Raw genomic sequence first — 23903 nt, forward strand, 5'->3', positions numbered from 1 at the left:
GAGAGTGCCAACCTCATGCACCTGCACTCCTCTAAGGTTAGGGCTGGCATCTGAGCAGGGGGTCCAGCTATCAGATGCTGCCTTGTGCCCATCGGGGCCTCTCTCAGGCCCACTGAAGACCAGTCCAGCACCCACATGGTGCTCATGTCAGAGTCTGCTGGGACCAACCCCAGAGCTGCATGATGCCACCCTGAAGCCACCCCGATGGCCAACTGGGCCTGCTCTCAGACCCTCCTGGCACCAGACATGGCTCTGTTAACGATCTCCTGATATCAAGTTCAGGGCCAACCTGTTTTCAATCCTAGTGTCTAGGATTGAAAACAGAGCCTGCCACTGTATCTCTGCGTCCAACACTGATGCTAGTCTCCACACCACCCATTGCTAAACTTGGTCTCCACTTGGCCTTCAGGGTGGGCTAGGCCAGTCAATGGATGAAGGAATGGACAGGGTTCAAATCCCAGATCCCTACCTGCCACCTGTGTGACTTCCAGCAGGTGGCTGCAGGGAGGCTTGTTCTTCTGAACAGCAAAATGAAGATGCTGTGACGGAACCCCACTGCCAGAAGGATTCCATGAGATCACAGTTTGCACACTGCTCCCCTTTGGTGAGCACCCTCTTGTTAAGGAAGAAGGTCACCAAGGAGAGGACAGCAGGGCCACCATCTGTCCTCACACCCACTTTCAGCATACAGGGCCCAGCTATCTCCTAAACAAACATGGAAATGATGAACCTAGCAAGCTCCCCCAGGGACCTGGGTAGGGCCAGTGTGGCTTTCTGTAAATCACACCCTTTGAGACAGCTGGGCTTTTTGGCACCATATTGGTGGATGTCATTACTATTTTCAAGTTCTGCCCAGTCTCTCTGCCATTGAGACCATGAGTTAGTCTTTTTTTTTTTTTTTTTTTTTTTTGTTAAGAAAAAATTTTAAACGTTTATTTATTTTTGAGAGAGAGAGAGAAGGAGACAGATGCAGGGGGGAAGACCATGAGTTTCTCTTCTTTCCTAAGGAAAGTTCCACTTGAATGTGGCTCTGGACTTCTACCCCTTTCCCAACCACAGATGGGCCGTGATACTGATCCTGACCTTTCTCTGAGGCCCCAGTGAGGATTCTGGGTACCCGAGGTGACACTGTGTCCAAAGCAAAGGCAGGTCAAAGTTTGGGTCAAGTGGTCATTCCCTGATCGTGCTGGATTCCCATATACTTCTCCCAGGAACCCTCATCACAGCCAGGGGTCCTCCCTTGCCCCAACACCCTCAAATTGACTCCCTGGAATCTCATCCTCAAACCCAGATATTGGATTCTTCACTCTGGAGACCTCAAAACCTACATGTTGGGGTCTGTTCTCACTCTGAGATCCCAAATCCAAAGCTCAGGGAGCTCCCCATGCAAATATTATAAACTCTTCAGTTCTGGAATATATGTCTCACCAAGTCTGCAGCCCTGGGGTGGACTCCCTTGAGGGGTGACACATTCTGTCTTGGGGCCCTCCCCCTGTTAATCTCCTTGGGGTTCCCTCCTCCTGCCTTGCTGGCTGTGTCTCAAGTTCTGTGGTGAGCCCAGGAGGGTGTAGCTGGAGGTGAAATGCACAATTACATAATTAGAATCAAAGTCCACCCTTCTTGCTCAAGTGGTATAAAGGCAAACCACCCCAGCAATCTGTCACTCCCACTGCCATCATGCTGGCCTCAGGGCTCCTCCTGGTGGCTTTGCTCACCTGCCTGACAATAATGGTCTTGATGTCTGCCTGGAGACAGAGGAAGCTCTGGGGGAAGCTCCCTCCAGGACCCACCCCATTGCCCTTCATCGGGAATTACCTGCAGCTGAACACACAGCAAATGTACAACTCTCTCATGAAGGTACCTTGAGGCAGGGGATGGTGGAAGGGGGTGGGGCTGGGCGCCTGCCTAATTGAGCTGGGGCATTGTGGCAGGGGGCGGGCAAGGTTGGATGGGAGTCTTAGGAAAGTGGAATTGTGCAGTTGGGGCAGCAGGGTCCTAGGCAGGGAAGAGCAGATCCTGGGATACCCGCCCCTTGAGTGCCAGAACCTGGGGGAAATGCATAGAGTGGGTGAGGTCTGGGCACAGGGCCAGTTCCCCGTGGGGCTGCTCCCTCTAAGCACTCTCACTTTGGTTAGATCAGCGAGCGCTATGGCCCCGTGTTCACGGTCCACCTGGGGCCGCGGCGCATTGTGGTGCTGTGTGGACACGAGGCCGTGAAGGAGGCGCTGGTGGACCAGGCTGAGGAATTTGGCGGGCGAGGAGAGCAGGCCACCTTCGACTGGCTCTTCAAAGGCTATGGTGAGGGGCTCGGGATGGGGGCATGTGGTCAGGAACACTCAGTGGCCTCAGTTTCCCCACTGTCCTCTTGACTCACCCTCCCACCCAAGGCTGAGGCCGAGTTCTCCCCCTGCTCCCCTCTGTCCCTGCTAATTGTCCCTTCTCCCTGGTCTTCTCTAACTTGACCCTGAGTGCCTGCGTCTCTATTTCCCCTGCTTCTTGGCCCCATGGCCCTGTTCTCTCTCAGATATGCCTCTTCTTTCTGTGTGTCTTTGAAGAGCTCTGGGGATTTCTGCCTCAGAACTGTGGTCAGTTCACCTCCACGTCCTTGTCTTTTTCTCCCTCTAAGCTTCTGTGCTTCCCCTCCCTTCATCCTCCCTCTACTCTTTTCCTTTTCTGTGTGAGAATCTCACCCTGTTTCTGCTTCACACCCCATGCCTCTGTCTCTGGAAACAGTCTTTCCTCTCTCCCGACCTTCTTTGTTCTCTTTCCCTATTTTCTTCTTTCCCCAGCTCAGTGTTAGGATCCTTCAGGATTTTTATTGCCACCTCTCAGATATCCACAGATGTCACCTCCCTCTGGCCCTCCCTTACTTCTTTCTCTGTCTTTATGTGTCTCCAAATCTCTGTTTCTCTGGGCATCTGACTTGCCTCTCTCCTTCCGATTCTTTTCTTCCAACTATGTCGCCATCTCTTTCAGTATGTCTCTGACCTTGAGTTGAATCTCTGTCTCCCACGGTTGCGCCCCTCCCCCCCCCCCGCCCCCCGCCCCCAGGTGTGGCGTTCAGCAATGGCGAGCGAGCCAAGCAGCTCCGGCGCTTCTCCATCACCACGCTGCGGGACTTTGGTGTGGGCAAGCGCGGCATCGAGGAGCGCATCCAGGAGGAAGTGGGCTTCCTCATCGAGGCCCTCCGGGGCACGCATGGTGAGCCAGGAGGGAATGAGGGAGAAGGAGCAGGAGCACTCATGTGGATATGTGCGCTCTCTGGTCCTGGAAGGGGACTGACTGGACTGGGGGAAGGAGTCCAGGCTCCTGGCTCTAAGGCCTTGTGCTGGGAGCTTGTCTCATCACCCTGGTGCTTTTCTCCAATTCTTGACCTGGTGTCAGACTGCCTAGTGGATGCTCCCCCAGATCCCTGTTTCTCCTCAACCCCATCCCATTCCCTAGGCACCTTCATCGATCCCACCTTCTTCCTGAGCCGGACAGCGTCCAATGTCATCAGCTCCATTGTCTTTGGGGACCGCTTTGACTATGAGAACAAAGAGTTCCTGTCACTGCTGCGTATGATGCTGGGAAGCTTCCAGTTCACAGCTACATCTATGGGTCAGGTAACCCGTCCCAGTCTGTCTCTACAACACCCTACTACAACCCTCCAATTGCTTCCTCACATAAGACAGGTGCCCCAAACTCCCTTCCTCTCCCAGATAGGGTTCCATCAAAACCACTCTTGGACAATGGAACAGCTACACCAGAATACCCCATTTCCAAGGACACCTGAATATCTCAACACATGTTTCTCCCACCAAAAAACCCAAAACCCAAACCAAACATACAAAAAACAGCCTGCAGGCATGACAGCTGTTATAAGCCCAGCCTTCCTTCTTGGCATGTGCCCCCACCCTACCTATCTTAATATCTAGAACTGGCTCCCTGTCAAGACATTCCATCTTTTCATCTTAATATCTTAACAGCTGAACAAGTGACCACCTCCGTCCATGTCCTGAATACATGAACACCTGGTGCTATAAAATACAGTCTGCCAAAATCATTTGAGATTTACACAGGTGTCCCAAACCAGCCTACTGGGCTACCTAGATAAGTACTTCTTCATAGCCCACTGAAATATCTGAACATCTGGACAGATACGCCAACCAAGAAGGTCTCTAAACATGTAAACATCTGGATAGATGGTTCCCCAAACACCCAAATTATGTTCCTCAATGCAGCTCACTCAAACACAGCAGTGCTCCCCTCCAGCCCAGTGTGAATATTTGAAACACATGAACAGGTATTTCCCCCACCTCAACACTTGCATACCTGCCACACTTTAATACTTCAATACCTGCATAGAAATCACTATTCCATAGCCTGTAAATATCTGGATAGTTGTCTCCAACTGAGCCTACTTGATGTCTAGAGACCTAAACAGGTACCTACCTCCCCCTCATATCAGTCAGAAATAAATAGGTAAACACCTGGACAGGAGTTTCCCAATGCAACCTCACCTGAATATCTGGATGTGTCCCAAACCATCTCACCAACATGCTGGGATAGGGGGTCTCACACTTAACTCATGTGAGAACTTAGATATCTCCTCCCATCAGTCCCATATAAATCCTTAACATCTGGATGGGGGTCTTTAATTCAGTGCTTTCCTTGCCATGAGAAAAGTTCCACTCCTATCAAGACCTGCCTGCTGACAGCTGTCCTTCCCGCCCTTTCTTCTCTCCCTATCCTCAGCTCTATGAGATGTTTTATTCAGTGATGAAACACCTTCCAGGACCACAGCAACAGGCATTTAAGGATCTGAAAGGTCTGGAGGACTTCATAGCCAAGAAGGTGGAGCAGAACCAACGCACGCTAGATCCCAACTCCCCGCGGGACTTCATCGACTCCTTCCTCATCCGCATGCAGGAGGTACACCCCAACAGCCAGTGCAGAGAGCTGCAGAGCCAGGCAGAGGGAAACCAGGCTGGCATGGGGAGAGCAGAGGCTCGTTCAAACCATTCCCCTCATAACATCCTCACAATCCCAAGTATAGTAACTATGGCTGCTCCCTCTACTGAGCCCCTGCCCATGGGCAGGACCTGTGTGTGCCAACCATAATAGCAAGCAATTCCGTACCATGCACTCACTGACTCTATTCCTCTCCTTCTCAATATTCCCACCATAAAAAAGTGTTCTTGAAGAGTAAAGGACAGATAGGCAGGTGGGTAAGGAGTGTGGGAAGGGCATTTTGGGCAGAGCCAGCAGCCTGAACAAAGAGCTAGTGGAACCAAGTCCCTCCTCCCACCTCTGGTCTGGATCTAAGAGAGAGGGGTCCAAAGAGAAAGACCCCAGAAGGGCCCTGAGAGCCCTGAGGGGAGTGGGCTTGGCCTGAAGCCCTCTCTCCCTATAGGAGCAGAACAACCCCAACACAGAGTTCTACTTGAAGAACCTGGTGCTGACCACACTGAACCTCTTCTTTGCGGGCACTGAGACAGTCAGCACGACCCTGCGGTATGGCTTCCTGCTGCTCATGAAGCACCCAGATGTGGAGGGTAAGGCTGCAGGGTGGGGGGCAACAAAGTGGCAGCCACAGGCCCTCAAACTTCCTCTGAGCCCACTGCAACATCCCCACCTTCCCCAGATCCCTGAAACCACAGACATACCCTGTTATCCGGAGACTAGGTGATATTCTGCTGATGAGCACCAGCCAAGTTTCACTAGGTGTTTAAGTATTGAAAATATCTGAACGGATTGGTAAATAGCTTCCATGCTGGGTCAAATGTATATCCACTGCCTGCTCTCCAAACCATTCCCCAAACTCCTCCTTTATGCCTACTCATGATTCTGGCACGACCGGGTGACCAGGATGCTGCACCAACACTGCGTATGGCCAACGTCTGTTTTGAATGGTCTAAGTCCATGGCACACATGGGTGTACATATTTGGACTATCATCACTGCCCCGAGACCCCAGATACCTAAATACCTTCCCCCTCCTCCCACAGCCAAAATCCACGAGGAGATTGACCAGGTGATTGGCAAGAACCGGCAGCCCAAGTTTGAGGACAGGGCCAAGATGCCCTACACAGAGGCGGTGATCCATGAGATCCAAAGATTTGGAGATATGATCCCCATGGGATTGGCCCGTAGAGTCACCAAGGACACCAAGTTTCGGGAGTTCTTCCTCCCCAAGGTATCTTCCTGTCCCACCTTGGGGGACCTCCAACCTGCTCCCTGTGACCCAGCAATCCATTCCCTTAGAAGCTTCCCAGGCCCTGTCCCATTGCTTCAATCAAACACTGTTCCAACCACCATGTCCCTTCAATCCCCTCAGAGATTCCTGAAGCCCGTGTCTCCCCAGAGCTCTTTCCATAAGGAATATGAACCCCATACCCCCAAACTTCCTCTCTCAAGAGACATGAACTTCATGTCTAGACCTCCTCCCTCAAGGACACGGATCTCATGTCCCCCAAACATCCTGCCTAGAGAAACACAAACCTGATGTCTCTCAATCCCAGTCCCAGAGAGCATGAACCCCCATGTCCTCTCAACCTCCTGCCTTGAGAGACATGAACTGTGGGTCCCCCACACCTTCTGTCCTAAGAGACACAGAACCTGTGCTCCCCAAACTTCCCTTCTCAGGAGACATGAACCCCCATGTCTGCCAAGCTTCCTGGTTCAGAGACCTGAGTCTCATGTCCCCAGGGGACCCACACTCCCCCGCCTCCCATTTCTTATCACTCAGGGCACCCGCATTGTCCCATCAACCTCCATGTGCTTTCAGCACACCCTGCCCCCACTCCACCTTATCAAATGCCCCTCTCCTCCTCACCAGGGCACTGAAGTGTTCCCTATGCTGGGCTCTGTGCTGAGAGACCCCAAGTTCTTTTCCCACCCCCGAGACTTCCACCCCCAGCACTTCCTGGATGAGAAGGGCCAGTTTAAGAAGAGTGATGCTTTTGTGCCCTTCTCCATCGGTAAGAGACCCCGGTCTGCTTGCTGCTAAGCTACTGCTCCCACCAACCGGGCCTCCTTCATCCCACATCCCGTCTCTAAGCTGTAGCCTGGGGTCTGTGTCCAGCTTGAAAGTCCCTCTAAGATCTACTCTAGAGCCAACCAGCTGTAAACCCCATGACTACCAAGTACCTGTGTCCAGGCAACTGGAAAGGGATGATTGTATCCATTTCACAGATGGGGAAAATCAAAGTCCTTAGTGAGTCAGGTATTTGTCCAAAGTCATTTAGATTCTTGAGATTCCTTGGGAGGAGATGAGAGCCCGGCAGCCATATCTGAGTGTGTGCTTGGAAGGAAAGGGCACCTAAATTTTCCATTGCTACAGCTTGGGATAGCTCACCCCTATCCCATGTACAAGAGAAACTGATGCTCAGAGAGGGTTAGAGATGTCTCTGAAAGTTTCTCAGTCCCTGCTCTCTGGGAGAATGCAGTTGGGGGTGGGTAGTGGAGAAGGGAGCAGTGAGAGTAGGCCTCACCTCCAGCCCTCCCATTCTGTCTCTTCAGGAAAGCGGTACTGTTTCGGAGAAGGTCTGGCTAGAATGGAGCTCTTTCTCTTCCTCACCACCATCTTGCAGAACTTCTGCCTCAAGTCCCCTCAGCTGCCCCAAGACATTGACGTGTCCCCCAAACTTGTGGGCTTTGCCACTATCCCACGAAATTACACCATGAGCTTCCAGCCCCGCTGAACAAGGGCTGTGCTGGGGGATCCGGGGAGGGCTGCGGGAGGAGTGGGCGGGGCAGAGGCGGGGCTACCAGGAAGGCGGGTTAGTGGAGGGCGGAGCTAGCAAGAGGGAGGTGACTTTGGGAAATCTGAGGGGCAAGGTGACAGGAGATGAAGAGGAAAGGAATGGACTGTGTTCACCTTGCTAGAGATAGATGCTTCAGAGGTGGGATAAGAGGAAGGGAAACCTTACACCCTACTGTTAATAATAATAATAATAGTAACACCTATTATTTGTTGAATCTCTGTATCAGTTCTGGGCTAAAAACATTATGCACTTACTGCACTTAATTCTCACAAATCTATGTGACAGGGCACAGTGCACATGCCCATTTTAGAAAGCTTAACTGATTCCCAAGGGAGCTACAAGGACAAATCCTTTTAATAAGTTTAGAAATGGCACTAAACATACAAAAGTCTTTTCCTGTTTTTTTTTCTATATACTTTAGGAAATCAAAATTAAAAGCACAATAACTCTTGTAGTCACTGAAATAAATGAAATACTTAAGTAGAGTCTGACAATACATGCACAGAGCCTGTATGGTGAAAGCTGCAAAATACCAATAAAAGTAATAAAAAAAAAATATATATATATACATATATATATATATGTTTATTTATTTACTTTGAGAGAGAGAGAGACAGCATGTGCAAGTGGGGGAGGAGCAGAGAGGCAGGGAAGGGGAGAGAGAATCCCAAGTAGAATCCTACACACCGCGAGACCATGACCTGAGCTAAAGTCTGTCTCTTCAGGTGTCCGCCACTCAGGTGTCCCAGAAATCAGATATTTTTTAAATAAGGAGAGACATACCATGTTCATGGATTGGAAGATCAGTACAGTAAAGCCAACTCTCCCCAAATTGGTGTATAGGCTTAACACAAGTACTATAGAAATGACAGCAAGATTTTTTTGGAATGGATTTAGATATTTATTTGAAAATTTATATGGAAAGGCAAAGGAAGAGCTAAAACAATTTTAAAGAAGGAAAAAGTGAAAAATCACATTTTCCTATTTTCCCTTGGGATTCAGCAAAAACTCTGCTTAGAGATAAGTTTGTAGCCTTACATTTTCATATTGGAGAGGAAGGAAGTCTACAAAATTAATGTGCTAAATGTCCATCTTTAAAAGTTAGAAAAAGGGGTGCCTGGGTAGCTCAGTCAGTTAGGCATCTCACTTTGGCTCAGGTCATGATCTCGTGGTTGTGTGAGTTTGAGCCCCACATCAGGCTTTCTGCTGTCAGCTCAGAGCCTGCTTTGGATCCTCCGTACCCCCCCTCTCTCTGTCCCCCTGTGCTTGTGCTTTCTCTCTCTTTCAAAAATGAATAACATTAAAAAAAATAAAATAAAAGTTAGAAAAAAACAGCACAGAACATTCAAAGATAGTGTAAAAGAGGAGACAATAAGCATTAATTCAGAAATTAATGGAAAAAACTTTTAAGTTGTTATGAAGATTGTAGATTCAATATCTTTGTCAACTTGGCTACACTCTGGATTCTCTTCTTTTTATTTTGAGATAGTTATAGTTTCACAAGAAGTTGTAAAAAAAAAAAAACTAGACAAGTTCTGTGTATTCTTTATCCAGTTTCCTCCAGTGGTAACATTTTAGATGACTATAGCACAATATCAAAAGCCAGGAAATTCATGTTGGTACAAACTACAGAACTTGTTCAGATTTCACAAGTTTTACAGGCACGTGTGTGTGTGTGCGTGTGTGTGTGTTTCAATGCAATTTTATCACACCTGTAGATTCAGGTAACCAGCACCCATATATCAAACAAAGGACTTATATACAGAGTATGTAAATAACCCTCAAACCTCAACATAAGAAAACAAACAACCCAATTAAAAAATGGGCTAAATTTTTGGGCACACACTTAACTAAAAAAGATACGTGAATGACAAACAAGCTCATGAATCAATGCTCAACACCATAGTCATTAGGGAAATGCAAATTAAAACCCAATGAGATACCCCATACACTTATTAGAATGACAAAAATAAAAGATATTAACAACACTTAGTGCTGGCCAAGATGTGGAGCATCTGGAATTCTTATATTTTGCTGATGGAAATACAAAATACTACATAACAATTTGGTGGTTTCTGTAAAAGCTAAATGTACATTCAACTAGAGGACTCAGAATCCCATTTCCAGGTATTTATTCTCAGAAATTAAAATTTATACTTGGACAAAACCTGTGCATGAATACTTAGAGCAACTTTATTGATCATCCTCATAAACTGGAAACAACCCAAATGTTCTTCAGAGTTGAATGGATGAACAAATTGTGTCACATCCATGCAACAAAACTACTCAGCAATAAAACCAACAACTGTTAATACACACAACTTGGATGAATTGCAAATGTATTGAGCTAAGTGAAAGAACCCAGTGTCAAAAGGTTATATACTGCATTATTCCATTTATATGAAATCCTGGAAAAGGCAAAAATATTGATACATAGAACACACCCATGGTTGCCAGGAAGTAGAGGTGGGGTAAGGATATGAATACAAAATATAACACCAGATAACTCTTTGGGTGTTGGAATTATTCAGTAACCTGTCTGTGGTCGTGATGATAAGAGTTTACACATTTGTAGAGGTGCCTGGGTGGCTCAGTCAGTTAAGTGTCCAACTTCGGCGCAGGTCATGATCACTCAGTTCGTGAGTTCGAGCTCTGTGTTGGGCTTTGTGCTGACAGCTCGGAGCCTGAAGCCTGCTTCAGATTCTGTGTCTCCCTGTCTCTATTCTTCCCCCGCTTGCACTCTGTCTCTCTCTCTCTCTCAAAAATAAAGATTTTTTGGGGTGCCTGGGTGGCTTGGTCGGTTAAACGTCCGACTTCGGCTCAGGTCATGATCTCGCGGTCCGTGAGTTCGAGCCCCGCATCAGGCTCTGTGCTGACAGCTCAGAGCCTGGAGCCCGTTTCAGATTCTGTGTCTCCCTCTCTCTCTGCCCCTCCTCTGTTCATGCTGTGTCTCTCTCTGTCTCAAAAATAAATAAACATTAAAAAAAATTTTTTTTTAAAATAAAGATTTTTTAAAAATTAAAAAAAAGAGTTTATGCATTTGTAAAACCTCATTGTAAAATATAAGTTTTACTGTATGTAAAAATAGTGTTTTGTAAAGAGTAACTAGGAATTTTTTAAGTGAGCCAAATCTGTAGGCAGATTATGAGGGAAAAAAATCTTAGCTGCAGATGATCTAAAATTTCCTGTTAGTTTGAGGTCACTGTGAACAGTCATGTGGCATTTAATAATTTTATCTATAAAGGCCTTGACCACAGAACCTCATGAAACTGTAATACAACAGACACTGGAAATTGAAAGGGCTTTCTCCAAAGCTCACTTCTGTAGAGCTTATGGAAGCCAAAGTTTAGGCTTTGGTGACATGCCTTGTTTGGTGTCTATTGAAAAAGGCTTTGCCTTCCAAAGGGTTAAAAATTGTATTGGAAAAATGCATAAGAAAACATGAAACAAATCCAAATTGATGTCTGGACAATTTCCAAAACAATTATTCTATGCTATTCAAAATATCAAGGTGAAGAAAGACAAAAGTTGAGAATCTATGCTAGATTAAAGAAGACCAAAGACATTACAACTAAATATAATGTATGGTCACAGATTGGATCCTGAAGTGGGGAAATATTTTGGATATTAACTCTTTATCAGGTATATGGTTTGCACATATTTTCTCCCATTCTGGAGGTTGCTTTCTCATTTTGTTGATTATTTGCTTGCTGTGCAGAAACTTTTTAGTGATGTACTTCCACTTGTTTATTTTTCCTTTACAAATCAGTGAACAGATGAAGAAAATGTGATATACATACACACGCACACACATACACACCATGCCTTGTCATTCAGCCTCTCTCACAACTTGATAGCCAAACAAAATAAAACAAAAACAACAAACAACAACAACAAAAACAAAAACATCCCAAAACAAAAGATACTCACCAGATTAAAAATTGGACAAAGGACATGAATAGACATTATTCAAGAAAAGACATACAAATGGCCAACAGATATATGAAAAGGTGCTCAATATCACTAATCATAAAAGAAAGGCAAATCCAAACCACAATGAGATATTTCATACTTGTTAGGATGGCTATCATAGAGATAAGCAATAACAAATACTGGTGATGATGTGGATTAGAACCCTTGTGCACCGTCCATGTGAATGTAAATTGATGCCGCCATGATGGAAAACAGAATGGCAGTTCCTCAAAATATTAAAAATAGAAGTACCGTACAATCCAGAAATCCCACTTCTGGGTATATATAAAAAGGAAATTAAACCATTATCTCCAAGAGATATCTGCATTCTTAGGTTCATTGCCGTGTAAATCACATTAGTCAAGATATGAAACAGTTTAGATGTCCATTGACAGATGAATGGATAGAGAACCATGGCAGTGATTACTTAATAATGCTTAAGTCAGGTTTGAATTAACCTCTTCACTGTGCTGAGCATGGCACTGGATGTTTTCCCCTACAACCCTGAGGATTAGAGACTCTTGCTGTAACAGAGGCATAGGCAGCAGCAGCATGGGAACTTAAGGGTTCTGGTGAGCAGTCCATTTTTAGGAGTGTGGACCTCAGCATGTCACCTACAGTTGCTTATTTCCTCTTCTCTCTTTTTTTGTGGGGTGGGGGAGAGAAAGAGCATAACATGTGAGATAGGGAGAGAGAGAGAGAGAGAGAGAGAGAGAGAGAGAGAGAGAGAGAGAATCTTAAGCGGCCTCCATGCTCAGTGAGGAGCCTGATGTGGGACTTGATCCCACAACCCTGGGATCATGACCTGAGCCGAAATCAAGATTTGGATGCTCAACCGAGCCACCCAGGAGCCCCTCTCCCTCTCTTTTTTTAGCTCCTTAGAGATGGCTCTTTCATGAGCCAATGGATCCATTTATCACAGGGTATAGTCCTTCCTTTGAGTGCTCTATATCTGGGGCCAAAGCCTGGTTGGGACACACACAGCTAATCAGTTACGGGTATAGTCTTTTCCCTGAGCCTAGCATGAGTCACAGCTTCATTCTAAGACATACAAATAAACCAGGCCAAGATGCACAGTCCATGGCCACATTAAGGAGGACCCTGTTACTCACAGTCCTGTCCCAGAATGCCAATTAGTTAGGCTCCAACAACCACAGTCCCTGAGGTGAACCGAGAAACAACTACTAGAACTGAGACAATGGGTTTCTGACATTTATGCCACTCAGATGTGGTACTTAGTACCCACAGCCCTAGCAAGCCAATACACCCAGCATGATGCCAGGTACACTGACTTAGTAGGAGGCACCCAGGACCTCCTGCCCCCATCATTCCTTTCAGGCCTGATGCAAAAGGCCTTGATAAGACCTGGGAGCAGATGATGGTGGTGATTCAAGAAAATAAAGGACCTGGTAACTGCTGTGTGGCTCTCAGTCTTTCTCCTCTTCACCTTCTAGCCATTTCCTCATCAGCCCTGCAGACAAGCACTTTGTAAGAACTATCATGGGTATGCATGTAGAGAACCTGTTGAAATACCCAAAGAAGGTGGTAGGGAAGCCAGGGACAAGGAGGAGAATGTGGGCACCTGCTTTTCTCCCTCTTTCTCCAAGCTGTCAGGATAGCACAGGAAAAGTAGATGAGGGAGTTAGGGGTGGGAATTCTGGTCTTAAACAGGAGATGACAGTGCAAAGGTACAAAGGGTATGTCATAGAGACGTGGACCTTAGCCCACCTCTGCCACTGATGTTTTGTGTGGAAATTCACAGTCCAAAAATTTTGGCTTCATGGAGCTTACATTCTAGAAGATTGAGGAGACTACAAACCTAAAGTCTCACAATTCTAAAATTGATTGGATCTAAAGGTAAATGTTTCCAGGATTTTTGTCTGTTACCCAAAAAATAGTCATGATGTACTATACTGAGTTACCAACATTCTCACTCACCTTGTCTACCACACAGGAGGCCAGGGGCCATGAGGAAGAAAGGGACAACCCCTGGGTCTTCTAATTCCGCATCTCCCAACTCAGCCATTAGGGGAGCCATGAAAAATTCCCTGTTGCCCAGGAGATGGTCAGAACAGCTCTGGGACTTTCTCCCACTGCCCTACCCCATTCCATGCACAAAAACCGTGAGGCACCCGTTGAACAACTTAGAGGCACCAACCAGTGTCAGATGGGAAGCATGAAAAAGATGTAGAAATGTGAAAAAATGAGGACAGACACAGGGAAAAGGAGACAGAGAGAGGAAGGGAAAAAGAAGGGGAGAAGGGAAAGAAGGAGAGAGGTGACCTCTCTCTCTCTCTCTCCGATGTCTCTCAGGGTCTGATCTGAGGTCTGTCATTCCTTTCGTCTTCTATCCATCTTGCCCCCTCAGATTTCCCTAAGTCACCTCCCTCCTGATAGCCCCGCCCCTGCCCCGCCCACTTCTTTGCTCCACCCCCATCCTGCCCCTCCCCCACCCCGCATGGCCCTTGCTCAGCGGGGCTGGAAGCTCATGGTGTAATTTCGTGGGATAGTGGCTAAGCCCACAAGTTTGGGGGACACGTCAATGTCTTGGGGCAGCTGAGGGGACTTGAGGCAGAAGTTCTGCAAGATGGTGGTGAGGAAGAGAAAGAGCTCCATTCTAGCCAGACCTTCTCCGAAACAGTACCGCTTTCCTGAAGAGACAGAATGGGAGGGCTGGAGGTGAGGCCTACTCTCACTGCTCCCTTCTCCACTACCCACCCCCAACTGCATTCTCCCAGAGAGCAGGGACTGAGAAACTTTCAGAGACATCTCTAACCCTCTCTGAGCATCAGTTTCTCTTGTACATGGGATAGGGGTGAGCTATCCCAAGCTGTAGCAATGGAAAATTTAGGTGCCCCTTCCTTCCAAGCACACACTCAGATATGGCTGCCGGGCTCTCATCTCCTCCCAAGGAATCTCAAGAATCTAAATGACTTTGGACAAATACCTGACTCACTAAGGACTTTGATTTTCCCCATCTGTGAAATGGATACAATCATCCCTTTCCAGTTGCCTGGACACAGGTACTTGGTAGTCATGGGGTTTACAGCTGGTTGGCTCTAGAGTAGATCTTAGAGGGACTTTCAAGCTGGACACAGACCCCAGGCTACAGCTTAGAGACGGGATGTGGGATGAAGGAGGCCCGGTTGGTGGGAGCAGTAGCTTAGCAGCAAGCAGACCGGGGTCTCTTACCGATGGAGAAGGGCACAAAAGCATCACTCTTCTTAAACTGGCCCTTCTCATCCAGGAAGTGCTGGGGGTGGAAGTCTCGGGGGTGGGAAAAGAACTTGGGGTCTCTCAGCACAGAGCCCAGCATAGGGAACACTTCAGTGCCCTGGTGAGGAGGAGAGGGGCATTTGATAAGGTGGAGTGGGGGCAGGGTGTGCTGAAAGCACATGGAGGTTGATGGGACAATGCGGGTGCCCTGAGTGATAAGAAATGGGAGGCGGGGGAGTGTGGGTCCCCTGGGGACATGAGACTCAGGTCTCTGAACCAGGAAGCTTGGCAGACATGGGGGTTCATGTCTCCTGAGAAGGGAAGTTTGGGGAGCACAGGTTCTGTGTCTCTTAGGACAGAAGGTGTGGGGGACCCACAGTTCATGTCTCTCAAGGCAGGAGGTTGAGAGGACATGGGGGTTCATGCTCTCTGGGACTGGGATTGAGAGACATCAGGTTTGTGTTTCTCTAGGCAGGATGTTGGGGGACATGAGATCCGTGTCCTTGAGGGAGGAGGTCTAGACATGAAGTTCATGTCTCTTGAGAGAGGAAGTTTGGGGGTATGGGGTTCATATTCCTTATGGAAAGAGCTCTGGGGAGACACGGGCTTCAGGAATCTCTGAGGGGATTGAAGGGACATGGTGGTTGGAACAGTGTTTGATTGAAGCAATGGGACAGGGCCTGGGAAGCTTCTAAGGGAATGGATTGCTGGGTCACAGGGAGCAGGTTGGAGGTCCCCCAAGGTGGGACAGGAAGATACCTTGGGGAGGAAGAACTCCCGAAACTTGGTGTCCTTGGTGACTCTGCGGGCCAGGCTCAGGGGGATTATGTCTCCAAATCTTTGGATCTCATGGATCACCGCCTCTGTGTAGGGCATCTTGGCCCTGTCCTCAAACTTGGGCTGCCGGTTCTTGCCAATCACCTGGTCAATCTCCTCATGGATTTTGGCTGTGGAAGGAGGGGGAAGGTATTTAGGTATCTGGGGTCTCGGGGCAGCGATGATAGTCCAAATATGTACACCCATGTGTGCCATGGACTTAGACCATTCAAAACAGACGTTGGCCATACGCAGTGTTGGTGCAGCATCCTGGTCACCCGGTCGTGCTAGAATCATGAGTAGGCATAAGGGAGGAGTTTGGGGAATGGTTTGGAGAGCAGGCAGTGGATATACATTTGACCCAGCATGGAAGCTATTTACCAATCCGTTCAGATATTTTCAATACTTAAACACCTAGTGAAACTTGGCTGGTGCTCATCAGCAGAATATCACCTAGTCTCCGGATAACAGGGTATGTCTGAGGCTTCAGGGATCTGGGGAAGGTGGGGATGTTGCAGTGGGCTCAGAGGAAGTTTGAGGGCCTGTGGCTGCCACTTTGTTGCCCCCCACCCTGCAGCCTTACCCTCCACATCTGGGTGCTTCATGAGCAGCAGGAAGCCATACCGCAGGGTCGTGCTGACTGTCTCAGTGCCCGCAAAGAAGAGGTTCAGTGTGGTCAGCACCAGGTTCTTCAAGTAGAACTCTGTGTTGGGGTTGTTCTGCTCCTATAGGGAGAGAGGGCTTCAGGCCAAGCCCACTCCCCTCAGGGCTCTCAGGGCCCTTCTGGGGTCTTTCTCTTTGGACCCCTCTCTCTTAGATCCAGACCAGAGGTGGGAGGAGGGACTTGGTTCCACTAGCTCTTTGTTCAGGCTGCTGGCTCTGCCCAAAATGCCCTTCCCACACTCCTTACCCACCTGCCTATCTGTCCTTTACTCTTCAAGAACACTTTTTTATGGTGGGAATATTGAGAAGGAGAGGAATAGAGTCAGTGAGTGCATGGTACGGAATTGCTTGCTATTATGGTTGGCACACACAGGTCCTGCCCATGGGCAGGGGCTCAGTAGAGGGAGCAGCCATAGTTACTATACTTGGGATTGTGAGGATGTTATGAGGGGAATGGTTTGAACGAGCCTCTGCTCTCCCCATGCCAGCCTGGTTTCCCTCTGCCTGGCTCTGCAGCTCTCTGCACTGGTTGTTGGGGTGTACCTCCTGCATGCGGATGAGGAAGGAGTCGATGAAGTCCCGCGGGGAGTTGGGATCTAGCGTGCGTTGGTTCTGCTCCACCTTCTTGGCTATGAAGTCCTCCAGACCTTTCAGATCCTTAAATGCCTGTTGCTGTGGTCCTGGCAGGTGTTTCATGACTGATGGGAACATTTCACAGAGCTGGGGTTGGGGAGAGAAGAAGGGATGGGAAAGACAGCTGTCAGCAGGCAGGTCTTGATGGGAGTGGGACCTTTCTTGGGGCAAGGTAGGCAGTGCGTTAAAGGCACCTGTCAGGTGTTTAAGATTTACATGGAGCTGATGGGAGGAGATATCTAAGTTTTTACATGACTTAAGTGTGAGGGCTCCTTTCCCAGCATATCGTTGAGATGGATTGGGACCCATATCCAGGTTTCAGGTGTTCAAGTGAGGCTGGATTAGCGAACACATGTAGGTGTTCAGATAGTCGGGTTGGGTTTTGTTGGGAGACACATGTCTAGGTGTTTAGGCATTCATGTGGTCTCACAATTTTGAGGTAATTGTCCATATATTTAAGGGATTTGAATTGGGGGCTTTTTTCTAGGTATTCCAGTTAATTTGGGCTGGTGTGTAGGTGTTAAAGTGGGGGACACACCTGTTCATGTGTTTCAGTTATTCACATGGGCTGATAGGGGCACATCTGTATGTGTTTGAGTGAGCTGGGTTGGGGGACACTTATTTCATGGTTTGGGGAACAGTCTATCCAGGTGTTTACACATTTAGGGAATCATTGTTGGAACCTGTCCTGATGTTCAGATATTTAACTGGGCTCGGGAGGTAGCACTTACTAGCTATTCTAGTGGGCCAGTGTAGGATGCTTGTGTAAATATCAAATGATTTTGTTGGGCTAGATTTATAGCACCTGGTCTTCAGGTATTCAAGAGGTGGGCTGAGGTGACTTCTTGTACAGATGTTAGGATATTCATGGAAAGATGGAATATTTTAATAGGGAGCAACTGTTAGATATTAAGGTAGGTAGGGATGGGAGTACCTGCCTGAGGAAGAGGCTGGTTTGAGGGTGTGTTTCTTATCTATAGGCTCTGGCTTTTTCCTTCTCCTTCTCCCTTCCTTCTTCTTCTGCTCCCCCATCCCCTTCCTCCTCTTCTTTCTCCTCTTTCTTCTCCTCTTTCTTTTTCTATTCCTCCTCCTGTCCCACCTACTTTTCCTCCTTCCCCTCTTCCTGGCCCTCCTCTTTCTTCTTTCTTCTTCTTCTTCTTCTTCTTCTTCTTCTTCTTCTTCTTCTTCTTCTTCTCCTCCTCCTCCTCCTTCTCCTCCTTCTCCTTCTCCTTCCTCTTTTGTTGAGGAGCTACTGTCGATATACAGGTGTCTCTGGAAACTGGGTATTGGGTACCTGTCCTGAGTTCTGGTGCAGCTGTTTAGTTGTCCAAAGATGGGGACTGATTTTGAAGGTACCCTACCAGAAGAAGATGGTATTTGGGGCACCCGTCTCCATGTGAGAAAGAAATTGGAGGGTTGTAGTAGGGGTGTTGTAGAGACAGACTGGGATGGGTTACCTGACCCATAGATGTAGCTGTGAACTGGAAGCTTCCCAGCATCATACGCAGCAGTGACAGGAACTCTTTATCCTCATAGTCAAAGCGGTCCCCAAAGACAATGGAGCTGATGACATTGGACACTGTGCGGCTCAGGAAGAAGGTGGGATCGATGAAGGTGCCTGGGGAATGGGATGGGGTTGAGGAGAGACAGGGATCTGGGGGAGCATCCACTGGGCAGTCTGACACCAGCCTGAGAAGTGGAGGAGGGCACCGGAATGATGAGCCAAGCTCTCAGCACAAGAACTCAGAGCCATGAGCCTAGATGCCTTCCCCCAGGCCAGTCCCCTTCCAGGACCAGAAAGTTCTTGCATCCTCGTGGGTACTCTCCTCCTTCTTGCCCACGCCCATCTGGCTCACCTTGCGTGCCCCGGAAAGCCTCAATGAGGAAGCCCGCCTCCTCCTGGATCCGCTCCTCGATGCCACGCTTGCCCACACCAAAGTCCCGCAGCGTGGTGATGGAGAAGCGCCGGAGCTGCTTGGCTCGCTCGCCATTGCTGAACGTCACCCCTGGGGAGGGAGGATACAGTTGGGGGAGGCTGGGAGGGGTGGGGGCAGAGGTGGAGGGAGGTGAGCAGAGAGCAGGAGTGGGGGAAGGAAGGGTTCAGAGGAGACAGGGAGATACAACTCAAGAGTCAGAGAAATATTGAAAGAGATAGAAACCGAGTTGGAAGAAAAGAATCAGGAGAGAGACAAGGACGTGGAGATGGACTGACCACGGTTCTGAGTCAGAAATCCCAAGAGCTCCTCAAAGACACACAGAAAGAAGAGGCATATCTGAGAGAGAACAGGGACATGGGGCCAAGAAGCAGGGGAAATAGAGACGCAGGCACTCAGGGTCAAGTTAGAGAAGACCAGGGAGAAGGGACAATAAGCAGGGACAGGGACAGAGGGGAGCAGGGGGAGAACTCGGCCTCAGCCTTGGGTGGGAAGGTGAGTCAAGAGAACAGTGGGGAAACTGAGGCCATCGAGTGCTCCTGACCACATGCCCCCATCCCGAGCCCCTCACCATAGCCTTTGAAGAGTAAGTCGAAGGTGGCCTGCCCGCCTCGCCCACTGAATTCCTCAGCCTGGTCCACCAGCGCCTCCTTCACGGCCTCGTGTCCACACAGCACCACAATGCGCCGCGGCCCCAGGTGGACCGTGAACACGGGGCCATAGCGCTCGCTGATCTAACCAAAGTGAGAGTGCTTAGAGGGAGCGGCCCCACTGGGAACTGGCCCTGTGCCCAGACCTCATCCATTGCATGCATTTCCTCCAGGTTCTGGCACTCAAGGGGCTGGTATCCCAGGATCTGCTCTTCCCTGCTTAGGACCCTGCTGCCCCAACTGCACAATTCCACTTTCCTAAGACTCCCATCCAACCTTGCCTGCCCCCTGCCACAATGCCCCAGCTCAATTAGGCAGGCCCCCAGCCCCACCCCCTTCCACCATCCCCTGCCTCATGACACCTTCGTGAAGGAATCCGACAGCTGCTTTGTGTTCAGCTGCAGGTAGTTCCCAATGAGGGGCAATGGGATGGGTCCTGGAGGGAGCTTCCCCCAGAGCTTCCTCTGTCTCCAGGCAGACATCAAGACCATCATTGTCAGGCAGGTGAGCAAAGCCACCAGAAGGAGCTCTGAGGCCAGCATGGTGGCAGTGGGAGTGACAGATGGCTGGGGTGGTTTGCCTTTATACCACCTAGGAGAGAAGGGTGGACTTTGGTTCTGTTTGTTAATTGTGCCATTTCACTTACCAGCTATAGTGCCTTCCCCCACCCCCTCCTGCCCCGGGCTCACCGCTGAGCTTGGGACAAGCCAGCAAGGCAGGAAGAAGTGACCCCAGGGAGATCAATAGGGAGGGGCCCCTAAGGCAGAATGTTGTTGCCCCTCAGGAGGGGCCACCCCAGAGCTGTAGACTTGGGTAAAGCAGTAGAAAAATTTGGAACCTCCGGATTTTGGAATATTTGGTTTCAGATTCTGAAGCTTTGGATTTGAGGTCAGAGTGAGAAGTGACCCAAAAGTTATGGGTTAGGGCATCTTGGGAGAAAAGAATCCAAGATCTGGGTTTAAGGGTGTTGCAGTGAGACAGAATGTGTGGCTGAAGATTTGGGGTTTCTTGCTGAGGAGGGATGTATGATGAAAAGTCTTTCTCAGGAGGGGAAATTCCAGGGAGTGAATTTGGGGGTCTTGGAGTGACCCCTGGCTGTGATAGAGGTTCCTGGGAGAAGTATACAGGAATCCAGAGGGATCAAGAGCAAGCACCTGCCCCAGGCTTTGACCTGCTTTTGCTTTGGACACAGTGTCACCTCTGGTGCCCAGAATCCTCACTGGGACCTCAGAGCAAGGTCAGAATCAGTGTCATGGCCTGTCTGTGGTTGGGAAAGGGGTAGAAGTCCAGAGCCACATTCAAGTAGAACTTTCCTTAGGAAAGAAGAGTAATTCATGGTCTCAGTGGCAGAGGGACTGGGCAGGACTTGGAAATAAGTAATGACATCCACCAATATGTTGTCAAAAAAGTCCCAACTGTCTCAAGGGGTGTAATTTACAGAGAGCCACACCGGTCCTACCCAGTCCCTAGGGGAGCTCGCTAGGTTCATCATTTCCATGGTTGTTGGTACTAGTAGCAATACTGATGTTTCCCATTTCGTAAGTGAGAAGACTGAGGACAGACAACAGAGGGTGGGCAAGGGCTCCTGTGTCTCTGAACTGTACGCTTACTCCCCCTTTCTGGGGCTGGGATTCCCTGCCAGTAGAAGGGGAGCACTTGAGAAGAGAAGGTGGGGGATGGGAGAGTGTGTGAGGTACCCTAGGGGTGATTGGGGATTGGGCAGGGTGGTCGGCAGCAGGCAAAGGGAATGACAGCAGGAGAGCTTTGGGAAAACTCCTGAGTCAGGAGAGAGCCAGGCCCTGGATGCTGAAAGTGGGTGTGAGGACAGATGGTGGCCCTGCTGTCCTCTCCTCGGTGACCTTCTTCCTTAACAAGAGGGTGCTCACCAAAGGGGAGCAGTGTGCAAACTGTGATCTCATGGAATCCTTCTGGCAGTGGGGTTCCGTCACAGCATCTTCATTTTGCTGTTCAGAAGAACAAGCCTCCCTGCAGCCACCTGCTGGAAGTCACACAGGTGGCAGGTAGGGATCTGGGATTTGAACCCTGTCCATTCCTTCATCCATTGACTGGCCTAGCCCACCCTGAAGGCCAAGTGGAGACCAAGTTTAGCAATGGGTGGTGTGGAGACTAGCATCAGTGTTGGACGCAGAGATACAGTGGCAGGCTCTGTTTTCAATCCTAGACACTAGGATTGAAAACAGGTTGGCCCTGAACTTGATATCAGGAGATCGTTAACAGAGCCATGTCTGGTGCCAGGAGGGTCTGAGAGCAGGCCCAGTTGGCCATCGGGGTGGCTTCAGGGTGGCATCATGCAGCTCTGGGGTTGGTCCCAGCAGACTCTGACATGAGCACCATGTGGGTGCTGGACTGGTCTTCAGTGGGCCTGAGAGAGGCCCCGATGGGCACAAGGCAGCATCTGATAGCTGGACCCCCTGCTCAGATGCCAGCCCTAACCTTAGAGGAGTGCAGGTGCATGAGGTTGGCACTCTCAGTACTGGTATGTTGCTCTAGGTCCCTGAGCCAGAGTCCTATGGGGGAGGGAACAAGGGGCAGAGAACAAAGCAGAAGAGGAATGTTGTTGTTGAGTTGTGCTTTTTTTGTTGGTTTGTTTTATTGTATGTGTGTGTGTGCCTTGGCAGGGAATGTTTTTGGTTTTAATGAAGGGAGAGGTATTAGTACAGGCTTGGCAGGTATCAGTTTCCCTAAAGCCAACCAAGCCTATATTAACAATTAAGAGTATGATTAAGCTCTGGATTGGAATCCCTTGTCCCTTCTTTGTTGTGGGACCTTGAACAGGTCACCTCACCTGAGTCTCATGGGGCCAATGACAGGACCCACCTCTTAGCCTATTTTCAGAGGAGTCATGGGTTCATGCGTGTGAAGTACATGGCAGTGAGTGCCAACGAATGGTAGCTGTTCCTATTACTCCACAGGATGAAGGACATGAGTAAGGGGTTCTCTAAATCCCCTTCTGGATTTGATCTTTTCTGGTCTAAAGTTCTCATTACTTCTTCTTTGGGAAAAGAGGAAGGGAGAGAAAGCCTTGTGGGAACCTCTCTGCCTTTCCTTCCTTGGCACAGCTGAGCCTTCCCCCCTGGGGCTGATAATACGACATTGACCTTGGGTGTGTGTGCAGACCAGTGTGCCTGAATGCACACCAGCCCTTGTCTGTCTATGGGTAACTGAGTACATGCTTTGGGGTATGCCTGTTAAGGGATGTCTACACATATGTCTGTGTGTGCACCCTCATGTCTGACTGTGTGCTAATGGTGTATGTGCACGTACTACTGGTGACTGGGTATGGGCATGTGGATGGACACGTGTGTGTGTATTCGGGCACAGTGTGTAGGCACGTGGGTCACGTTGTGTACACATGTCTGAGATCTGCTTGTGCCTGTCTGTGTTTGCATTCAAACAATGCTGACCCGGCTCTGTCTCCCTTCTCTAAATACCAGCTGATTCCCTTATTTTTCAGGGTATTGCCTCGCTCAGTTGTCAAGGGTTACACTCAGCAGAAAAAGCCTGCATCGGACGCGTGTGTCCTGAGAGCATTCTGAGGTGGGTCAACTCCTATTGCATGAACTCAAATATCCACTCAGAAAATTCTCTCCCATAGTCTCCCTCAGGCTCCTGAGCCATTCAACACTTTTAAGACAGTCATCCAGGGGTGCTTGCGTGGCTCAGTCGGGTAAGTGTCCGACTTGGTCTCAGTTCATGTTCTCGCTGTTCGTGGGTTCCAGCCTCATGTCGGACTCTGCTGACAGCTCAGAGCCTGGAGCCTGCTTCCCATTCCGTGTCTACCCCTCTCTCTGCTCCTCCCCCACTAGTTCTCTCTCTCTCTCTCTCTCTCTCAAAAATGAATAAACATCTTAAAAACATATTAAAATATTTCCAGACAGTCATCCAACCAGTGCTCAGTCAACTCACCACTCCATGACGCCTGTGCTGAGGGATGCTGAGGACACTAAGGTGACCAAGACAGACTGTGCCCCACCCTCATGAAGCTGTCATGCCACAAGGGAGACAGAGAAGCTACAAGTCAGTGAAGCTCAGAACACACAGGGCTGGGGTGAGAAGTCACAGACAGAGGAGTCATGGTGGGGATGGGGGAGACAGAGGAGTCAGGGCAAGGTTGGGGGAGACAGACAGAGGGATCAGGGCAGGATTGGGTGGCACAGGTCTCTGTAGGGGCCCAGAAGTGGTACCTGTTTCAACCTTGTCAACTCAGGCTGAGTCACCTGAGGGCAAAGTAGGGATTTTTCAGGGCAGGAT

At 49.1% G+C, this 23903-nt stretch overlaps 2 protein-coding genes and 1 long non-coding RNA gene across 8 annotated transcripts in view; 2 read left to right on the forward strand and 1 right to left on the reverse strand.

Annotated features, from left to right (window-relative positions):
• Nucleotides 1–1649: 1649 nt before the first annotated feature.
• On the forward strand, nt 1650–7961 carry LOC128313237 (cytochrome P450 2A13). Of its 2 annotated transcripts, none has more exons than XM_053210569.1 (9): nt 1650–1857; nt 2136–2298; nt 3052–3204; nt 3448–3605; nt 4738–4914; nt 5396–5537; nt 5990–6177; nt 6820–6961; nt 7503–7961. In XM_053210569.1, the coding sequence occupies exons 1-9, from the start codon at nt 1678–1680 to the stop codon at nt 7682–7684; spliced, it is 1485 nt and encodes a 494-aa protein (XP_053066544.1). In that variant the 5' UTR covers nt 1650–1677; the 3' UTR covers nt 7685–7961. The 2 variants fall into 2 exon arrangements, with proteins under 2 accessions (XP_053066544.1, XP_053066542.1); XM_053210567.1 differs by having other exon boundaries at nt 3052–3201; nt 3445–3605.
• Nucleotides 7962–14141: 6180 nt separating this feature from the next.
• LOC106979615 (cytochrome P450 2A13) lies at nt 14142–20194 on the reverse strand. The gene is made up of 9 exons (XM_053210570.1): nt 19994–20194; nt 19553–19715; nt 18904–19053; nt 18505–18665; nt 16958–17134; nt 16335–16476; nt 15695–15882; nt 14912–15053; nt 14142–14370 (listed from the first exon to the last, which is right to left on the reverse strand). Exons 1-9 carry the CDS (start codon nt 20171–20173, stop codon nt 14189–14191), a joined length of 1485 nt encoding a protein of 494 aa, XP_053066545.1. The 5' UTR covers nt 20174–20194; the 3' UTR covers nt 14142–14188.
• Nucleotides 20195–21584: 1390 nt separating this feature from the next.
• Nucleotides 21585–23903, forward strand: part of LOC106979618 (uncharacterized) — a 50003-nt gene continuing 47684 nt past the window's right edge. For all 5 annotated transcript variants that reach the window (XR_008293642.1, XR_008293644.1, XR_008293643.1 and 2 more), the window contains exons 1-2: nt 21585–21652; nt 23107–23189. This is a non-coding gene — a long non-coding RNA (uncharacterized LOC106979618). The remainder of the gene's footprint in view (nt 21653–23106; nt 23190–23903) is intronic.

Source organism: Acinonyx jubatus, chromosome E2 (assembly GCF_027475565.1).
Source record: "Acinonyx jubatus isolate Ajub_Pintada_27869175 chromosome E2, VMU_Ajub_asm_v1.0, whole genome shotgun sequence".
In the NCBI taxonomy this organism is placed as follows: domain Eukaryota; kingdom Metazoa; phylum Chordata; class Mammalia; order Carnivora; family Felidae; genus Acinonyx; species Acinonyx jubatus.

What these genes read in the sequence shown, in the direction of transcription:
- LOC128313237 (XM_053210569.1), top strand. Translation starts at nt 1,678, where the DNA reads ATGCTGGCCTCAGGGCTCCTCCTGGTGGCTTTGCTCACCTGCCTGACA. An exon ending in CTGGCTCTTCAAAGGCTATG is followed by an intron (nt 2,299 to 3,051) that starts GTGAGGGGCTCG and finishes CCCCGCCCCCAG; the next exon opens with GTGTGGCGTTCAGCAATGGC. An exon ending in GAAGCACCCAGATGTGGAGG is followed by an intron (nt 5,538 to 5,989) that starts GTAAGGCTGCAG and finishes CTCCTCCCACAG; the next exon opens with CCAAAATCCACGAGGAGATT.
- LOC106979615 (XM_053210570.1), bottom strand. Translation starts at nt 20,173, where the DNA reads ATGCTGGCCTCAGAGCTCCTTCTGGTGGCTTTGCTCACCTGCCTGACA. An exon ending in TGTCGGATTCCTTCACGAAG is followed by an intron (nt 19,716 to 19,993) that starts GTGTCATGAGGC and finishes CACTTTGGTTAG; the next exon opens with ATCAGCGAGCGCTATGGCCC. An exon ending in TTTTGTGCCCTTCTCCATCG is followed by an intron (nt 14,371 to 14,911) that starts GTAAGAGACCCC and finishes CTGTCTCTTCAG; the next exon opens with GAAAGCGGTACTGTTTCGGA.